We start from the raw sequence: 8679 nt of genomic DNA, 5'->3' as shown, positions 1-8679 counted from the left end.
ACATTTAAGTGTAGACTCTATGAAGTTATGTAATGTAAAAGAACAGGGGAAGAAGAAGGAAAAAAAAAAAACTACCCTAAAGTGAAATCAGATTAGAATTGCCTGGGGAGGCAGTGAGTATTGACTGGGAAGTTCCCCGAGGGATGGAAATGTGCTACATCTTCGTTGGGTGGGCAAGGAAGGGGTGGGCAAGTGAATACATTTGCCAAAACTCATGGACTGTACACTTAAAATCTGTTCGTCTTACTCTATGGGAACTAAAACGCAGTTGAAAATAAAAAAGGCACAGTCATCCATTCAGTAACGCTGATGGCTGGAAACAGGGGTCATGATGTTTCTTTAATGAAGAAGTGTATTCTACAAAAATAAAAATAAAAACTGGAGTAGGGCTGGGGAAGAGGGCTTCCGAATACCAGCTACTTTCCCAAATACTGACTTTAAGGCGAGAAAAACTGGGAAACTTTCTATGTTTTGCAGGGCGAGGGCAGGGCGCCGTGACAGCGGGTGGCGGCGTGCCACCCCGATGCCCCTCGGCGGGGCTCCCATCCGCCCAGCGGCTCCCGCGGCCACTGGCGCCGCCGCCGCCGCCGCCGCCGCCGCCGCCGCCGCCGCCGCCGCCGCCGCTGCCGCCGCCGAGCCGCAGCCCAGACCCGCGGAAGCTAGCCGACGTCGCGCTGACGTCACGCGCGTGCTGACGTCGCCGGCGGCCGCGGCCTCTGAAGCGGGCTGGGTGTCGGGGGGCGCCGAGTTTGACTAGTTTGGGGGCCGCTGGGCGCCTGGCGCCGCTCCCGCCGCCCGCCGCGCCCCGCGAGCCGCCCCTCGGCCCCGACCCGCGCCCGTCCCCGCGGGGCCCCGCACTGGCGGCCGGGCGGCCCCCGCCAAAGGCGGCCCCTGGCGATCGGGCGGGCGGGCCGGCGGGCGGGCGGGCGGCCGCGGCCATGGAGCCCCGCAGCATGGAGTACTTCAGCGCCCAGGTGCAGCAGAAGGACGTGGGCGGCCGCCAGCAGGTGGGCCAGGAGCTGCTGCAGTACCTCGGCGTCCCCGGCGCCATCCCGGACCTGGAGGAGGACGTGGGCAGCCTGGGCAGGACGATCGACGCCCTCACCGGCTGGGTGGGCTCGAGCAACTACCGGGTAAGCGGCGGCGCGGCGCGGCGCGGCGGGCCGGGCACGCCCTCCCCGGCCGGCCCTTTAATTCCGGACGTGCGGCCCCGGCCCGGCCCGCCGAGCCCCCTCCGGGGCGCCGGGTTCCGCGGAGCCACCCCGGGAACGGGGATCCCGGGAACCCGCGGAACCCCCGGGCGAGCCTGTCTCCCCGGATCGGGGCAGGGGACTGACTTCCCATCACTAGCAAGTTTTCCCACAATCGTCAACAATGACAAATCCAGCGGTTCCCTGTGATTGGCATCAGCACACAGTGTTTAATCATTAACTTTTTAAAAAAGAAATCGGTGATAGCTCACCTAAAGGGGGCTCGAAGACTTTTTTTTTTTTTTTTTTTTTTTTTTACATTTGTACGTCCTTAAGTAAACACTACCTAGACCGAGAGACGTAAGACGTTAGAATCCAGGCATTACCAAGAGATGTCAAGTTAATCCCTCTTTAATCAGTGATTTTTTTTTTAAATCCTTAATCTCCCGTTTCCTTTTTCTTTTATAAAATGTCGTGTCTGGAAGGTTGAGTTCTTCATCTCTAAAGCATCTTGTGTAGAGCTTAATCGGGTGCCGTTACATCTCAATAACAAGATGCTAACTCCAGGGCATGATGCGTTTGCTTTTTTTTTTTTACTGATTGTGGACAGAAAGGAATCGAATGCTCTCTGTCATTCCGGTGTCACGCAGTTGAGGCCTGGCCTCGGCGATGGAACCGTGACCTAGCAGGTCAGCTGATGCAGAAAATAAATAAATACAGAAGAGAATGAGGTGCAAGAAAGATGAAGTGCTTCTGATGAGCCGGTAGTAAGTAGGCAGGTTGTAATGCAGCTACTTTGGGAGACCCGGTAAAAAATGCTGTAATTAGCTTGTGTGGTAGGTTTTTTAGCAGTTACTTTTCTTTCTAGTCTTCTGGGGGCAGTGTTGCTTTAAAATACTGGCCCAGACCTCCTATGGATGATGTGAAGTCTTCTTGGTAATATACGTTATGATCCAGCGAATAGGCTGTACTGTGAACACGGTCCTCATAGAGAAGGAAGGCATGCTACGGTTATTATGAAGACTTAATAGTGAAATTTTATGCGTTTTGGAAAGGGTTGACTTTTACAGGATAATAAACAGTTTGAAAATTACTACCTTCGTGCTCCATTACATACTATCTCCTTTTTAACTTTGGAAAAAAGTTAATATTTAATTATATATCACTACTCTTTGGGGATTATTCTTTTTAAAAAAAATAAAAAATATTTTTAAATAATAAAATATTTTAACATAGTTATAATCTGTTTTGAGGGATTATTCTTATTTCTTTGGCAGAAACAAATCCAATTTACTTATACTTTAAGAAGGGCATGTAGCTGAAAACGGTTTGGCTCAGTGGATAGAGCGCTGGCCCGCGGACTGAAAGGTCCGGGGTACATGCCCTTGGTTGCGGGCACATCCCCAGTGGGGGTGTGTGTGTGTGTGTGCAAGAGGCAGCTGATCGATGATTCTCATCGATGTTTCTGACTCTATCCCTCTGTCTTCCTCTCTATAAAAAAAATCAATAATATATATATATATATATATATATATATTTATTATTATTTATTTATTTTTTTTTTAAAGAAGGGCATGTAAACACCAAGACAATTGATTTTGTGTTGCAGCCTCACCTATTACAGAAAGTTAGCTTTCTGGTAACGCTAAGGCATTCGGAACTCAATTCAAAGAGGAGACAAGATTGCCACAAGGTGGTTTCATTTACTTGTACCGAGGAAAGGAGCCCGGATTCATGTCCAAAGCTCTGTCTCTTGGAAGGGGGTCTTAGCCATTGTTAAATGCCCTTCTCTGGTCATTTACATGTTGGTTTCTTCTTTGTGGTTGGCTGCAGTACCCCTGTTAGGTTCCTGTCAAACTTACCTCCTTTACAAAATACTCTGCTACATTGTAACATTTAGCAAGAGTAACATTTAGTAATAACATTTAGAACTTCTCAGACCTTGAGACCCTTGTCCTAGCTAACTTAGTGATGCTTACTCCCTTTCTTTAGTGCCTGCTGGCTGGGGGTCATTTCGCTTTTCAGATGTACAATCAGTGGATGACATTTGAGCAGTCACATCTCTTGAAACACTCTTGGCTTCTCTAATACCACGGTGTATCAATTTTTCTTTAAGTCTCTATGCACTATTTCACTCAATTGCTATGTTTTCCCTATAACTAGTGTTTAAGAGTTAGAATCCATCAGGCGCCTGACCCAAGCTCTCCTCTCTCTCTCTTTTTTTTTTTTAAGTATCTCAAATTTATTTATTTGTTTGTTTGTTTGTTTGTTTTTAAAATATATTTTATTGATTTTGTACAGAGAGGAAGGGAGAGAGATAATTAGAGACATCGATGAGAGAGAGTCATCGATCAGTTCCCTCTTGCGCACCCCCTACTAGGGATATGCCCGCAACCAAGGTACATGCCCTTGACTGGAATCGAACCCGGATCCTTCAGTCCCCAAGCCGATGCTCTATCCACTGAGCCAAACTGGTTTCGGCCAAGCTCTCATCTCTTTACCACACATTCTCTCCATGTTCCTCACTAGATACTGTTGCCGGAGACAATTTCAGCAATCTGAAGAGATGCCTCAGTCTTCTACCGTCTTATCTATACACTTCCTTATGGCTATGCCCATATATCCTACTTTCTTCTCAGTTACAATTTTCTATCTTTCTTACACCAATCCCTCTACATGCATATTAGATCCTATGCCCTCTTGCCTACCCAAAGACATTAATTCACCAGTTCTGCTCTCTCCTTCCAGAATTGTTTTTTCTCTCCTTTCTACAGAATGCTGTGTAGAAGCTTTTCTGACATTGTTAGAGAGAGGGCATTCTAATTAATGTGTTATTTATAACCTTGGTTGCTTCAAATTAGGTCATCATTTTTTACTCATGATACAAAAAAACATTTCTCTTGGAGAAAGTGTGTCAGAATTTTGTAACGTACACACAAATAGACAGTTACAGTTAAATTTTAAATTATGCTGAACAAAATAAAATGTTCCTTTGGATTTGATAGCACCTCAGAATTTGAATGTCTTAATAACTGCCAATGAGTCAATCAATTGGAAGTGACTATACTATGTGCTGGGTATTCTAGATATTGATGATCCAGCTGTGAACAAGACTAACACTATTCACTCAGCCTCATTTGGATATTTATTGAAGACCTACCATGTGCAGCATTCAGTCTCCTGGGCACTTCTGATTCAATAGGGGGGGGGGGGGGAATGACAGAAATCCTTGCCTTTATGGATGTAGATTTTAGTGGGGGAGAAGAATATAAATAAGATAGATAACTAAAATCAATGTGTTAGAAGGTGATATTCACTTTGGAGAAAAGCAGTGACGAGAATAGGGAATGTTGGGTAGGATGCAATGTTTGAATTTTAAACAGCTGGTCACTGAAGACCTCATGAGAGGGTGACTTAAATGAGATTGGAGCATGAGATCCCTGCTGTCATGGAGATCCTATTAGAAAGAAGATGGATGAGTATACAAATTAGGTAATTTCGGGTAGCAAGTGCTTCTAAATCAACTGATGTGAAAGAATGAGGGTGTGGTGGGACTATTTTTGTGTAGTCAAAGAAGTTAGGTGAAATTTGACTGACATGACAGAAATATAGGAGTGAAATATAGGCAGAGAAAACTGCAAATGCAGAGGCCGTAGTTCTGTTGAACATACAGAAGTCAACTTACAAATGAGTGAGATGTTAAGAGAATGAAGTTGGGGAGGCAGGTGGAAAGATTTTATTCTAAATCAATGGAGAGTTTTATGTAGAGGAGTGTCTCCCTGTGGAGACTGAACCCTGGAAAGGAGCAGCAGGAGAAGCAGGAGATGGTGGTGGCTAAGGCTGGTTTGGTCACATTGGCAGTGCTGAGTAGTAGAAGATTTGGAATGTGATTGGGGATAGGATTTGATTGGTGATAAGATAGGACATCCCATTAGAATGAGTGTGAGGGTTGAGAAAATTAGGGATAATTGCTTTGCTTGTGCACCCATAGAGGGTGCTGTTTATTGAAATGGAGAGGTCAGTCTTGGAGGTTAAAAATATGGAAATAATTATGTGTACACACACACACACACACACACATACACACAGAGGCATTTGACTTGTGTTAAGAACAGTCCTGTGATTTCAGGAGTCCCCAAAATTTAAAATGGTTCTATGGCCAGGACCGGTTTGGCTCAGTGGATAGAGCGTCGGCCTGTGGACTGAAAGGTCCCAGGTTCGATTCCGGGCAATGGCATGTACCTTGATTGCAGGCACATCCCCAGTAGGGGGTGTGCAGGAGGCAGCTGATCGATGATTCTCTCTCATCGATGTTTCTAACTCTCTATCCCTCTCTCTTCCTCTCTGTGAAAAATCAATAAAATATATTAAAAAAATAAAAATAAAAAAATAAAATGGTTCTATAACAATAAAATGTCCTTTAAAGTGCAATTAAATATAATAATAACCACCATTTAAAGAGTCCTTAGCATCAGGCACTAAGAGTGGTTTATTTGTAATACCTCATTTTAATCTTTAAGGTGGCCTTATAAAGGCAGTATTATTATTTTCCTTATTTTGTAGAAAAGATGTATTTTGCTTTAGGTCACAGACCTGGTAAATTATTGGAGGAGTACCTAAACCTAGGGAGATGAGAATTTTCCTTCTCCTTTTCCTTTTCTTTCCTTCTATAAACCTCTTCAGTATCTTATTATTTGTCAGCTTTATTTTCACTTTTTTATATTGTCTATCTGCAACTATAAACACTAAGTTGATTCTAAAAAAAAAAAAATGGAGAGAATAATAAATAGCATTTCTATTATAACTGTCAGGTGCTAAGTAATGTGCTAGGATTTCAAGTCTTTTTTTTGAATCTGAAAACCACAGCTCCTTTGCCTTTTGGAGGATGATGCTTTCCAGTGTCTGCATCACCTTGATGGTATCCTATATGATAAGAGGCTAATATGCAAATTGACTGAACGGTGGAACAACCATTTTCTGTGGCACGCACTGACCACCAGGGGGCAGGCGCTCAACATAGGAGCTGCCCCCTGGTGGTCAGTGCACTCCCACAGAGTGAGTGCTGCTCAGCCACAAGCCGGGCTTACAGCTGGTGAGCCTCTCCTGCCTCCGCAGCAGCATTAAGGATGTCTGACTGATGTGGGGAGCGGGCCTAAGCTGCCAGTCGGACATCCCCCAAGGGCTCCTGGACTGCGAGCGGGTGCAGGCTGGGCTGAGGGGGGACCCCCCCTTCCTCCCCAGTGCATGAATTTTGTGCACCAGGCCTCTTGTATATTATATGAAAATCTTTGTATGTTAACAATTGTAAACTGGTATTAAAGTATACATAAGTAATTTGTATTCATTAAAATTTTTTCTCTCTCTGTAGATATCATTAATGGGATTGGAAATTTTAAGTGCCTTTGTGGACAGATTGTCAACACGATTTAAGTCCTACGTAGCAATGGGTAAGTTAATTTTATTTATTTAAAAAGCGTTGTAGGCCCAGTTGGTGTGGCTCAGTGGTTGAGCATTGGCCTAAGAACCAGGAGGTCACAGTGCAATTCCTGGTCAGAGCACATGCCTGGGCTGTGGGCTCGATCTCCAGTGTGGGTGATGCTTGAGGTAGCTAGCTGATCAATGATTCTCTCTTATCGTTGATGTTTCTCTCTCTCTCTCTCCCTCTGCCTTCCTCTCTGAAATCAATAAAAATATATTTTAAAAAATAAAATAAAAATTATTGTAGATTTTGACATACTGATTTTTCCCATAGTTATTGTTTAACAGAATTAGTTATTTGTAAGTGCAAAAATGTAATTTTGTTCAATTCGGAGATCTGCTAAATGGCATTATAGTTTACCTGGACATAAAAGACTTTAAGAATATTCAAATAGATAATTATATTCCTTTTGAGACAAACAAAAGCAAGAAACTTACTAATATAGTGTAAGAGATTTTTACTTTATATTTTCAAAATTTTTACTATATTTTTACTTTTTATTGTAACATATTAAAAATTTACAATATAACTTATAGCACCACTTTTAAAACTTTCTATGGTGAAGGACTAGTTCTTTCATTGCTCGTTTGTTGCAGACCAATATTTTGTAAAATGCAATAAAAATAGGTTTTAGCAAAATGAAATAAAAAAATACAAGGCCAAATTTGTTATTATTAGATTTAACAAACAAAATTACTTTGGTCAGATTGTTTTAAAAACTTTATTTTATAAATACTCTTAATTTTTCTTGCTGCAGACAATTTGTGGCCCGGTCCTGGGCTACCTACCAGCCATACTTTGAACAGCGCTTACTTACAGTGTGTTTGCAAAGAAGAGCATTATACCAGTACAATGCTCTGCTTTGTGTAGTAGTTAGGATTAGAGTTGGCTCTGACCTATTTTCTGAACCTGAGTGACCTCCGTGTACCTTTGGAGTGCTTTGGTGAGTGGATTTGGTTCAGATTATATAGAAACATTTAAGGGTTACCTCAGATGTTTGTTAATCTCTCCTATGGATTAAGTTAATGTCTCATAATGTATCATCACACTTATTTTTTAATTATCTTTGGTCATCTTTTTTCTTCATATTTTGTATGCCACCAAATTCTGCCAGTTTCCACTTTTATTTTTATCACCTAGCTATTTTTTCTGCAGAAGCATCTTAGTGAATTTTTCTGTACTTATTGTTCCTTTTTAAAATCTTTTAAAATATATTTCATTGATTTTTCACAAAGAGGAAGGGAGAGGGATAGAGAGCTAGAAACATCGATGAGAGAGAATCATCGACCAGCTGCCTCCTGCACACCCCTCACTGGGGATGTGCCCACAACCAAGGTACATGCCCTTGACCGGAATCAAACCCGGGACCCTTCAGTCAGCAGACCAACGCTCTATCCACTGAGCCAAACTGGTTTCGGCTGTTACTTTATAAATTAATGCTTGGTTCCAATTCATTCTCTATGGGATAACTTCTGAAAATATATTTTTTACTACGTCAGTCTCCTGCTTAAAATCCTTGTATAGGTTTTTAAATCTTTGCTCTGTAAACATGTTTTATTTATGTATTTTCTTAAAACATTGAATCAATGTTTAACATTAGGAAGTTTTATAAAAATTCATATTTATTATTTGTTTTGAAAGATTGGCCAATGTGGCAACCCCAACCTTGTATTCCCCCATGTATTATAACTAATTATTGGTTGAGGCCGTGTTGTAGCTTCCCTTTTGTCTGGATCATGAGCTTTTCAGTTCCTAAGTCCTTCCTATCTCCTCTTGTCTCCTCAAAACTGAAAATGTCAATTATAATACAGCAAGGTTGGAATACGGTAGTTCTTAGACCTGGTTCATTTTTTTGTATTTCCCATACCTCTCTGGCTGAAGGTGTTTATGTTTGTGACTCCTGGCCTATAGTAGGTCCTATTATTAGTTGTTCCAGACAGTATTTAGACTTGAGAGTAATTCTAGGCATTACATATATCACTTATTTTTCAGACACAAAAAGGGTCAGAT

The 8679-nt window shown here is 42.4% G+C and overlaps 1 protein-coding gene across 41 annotated transcripts in view; it reads left to right on the top strand.

Annotated features, from left to right (window-relative positions):
* Nucleotides 1–682: 682 nt before the first annotated feature.
* CLASP2 (cytoplasmic linker associated protein 2) overlaps nucleotides 683–8679 on the top strand; it is a 133652-nt gene continuing 125655 nt past the window's right edge. For 15 of the 41 annotated variants that reach the window (XM_036431735.2, XM_036431731.2, XM_036431734.2 and 12 more), the window contains exons 1-2: nucleotides 685–1133; nucleotides 6559–6637. In XM_036431735.2, coding sequence (XP_036287628.1) covers nucleotides 939–1133; nucleotides 6559–6637 — 274 coding nt within the window. In that variant the 5' untranslated portion in view covers nucleotides 685–938. Of the gene's footprint in view, nucleotides 1134–6558; nucleotides 6638–8679 lie in introns of all 41 variants that reach the window. The other 26 variants (XM_036431722.2, XM_036431716.2, XM_036431718.2 and 23 more) reach the window with 4 other exon arrangements.

This window comes from Pipistrellus kuhlii, unplaced genomic scaffold (genome assembly GCF_014108245.1).
Source record: "Pipistrellus kuhlii isolate mPipKuh1 unplaced genomic scaffold, mPipKuh1.p scaffold_m20_p_11, whole genome shotgun sequence".
NCBI lineage: Eukaryota > Metazoa > Chordata > Mammalia > Chiroptera > Vespertilionidae > Pipistrellus > Pipistrellus kuhlii.
The sequence above is the reverse complement of the archived record's forward strand: the minus strand, read 5'-3'. Positions and strand labels throughout refer to the sequence as shown.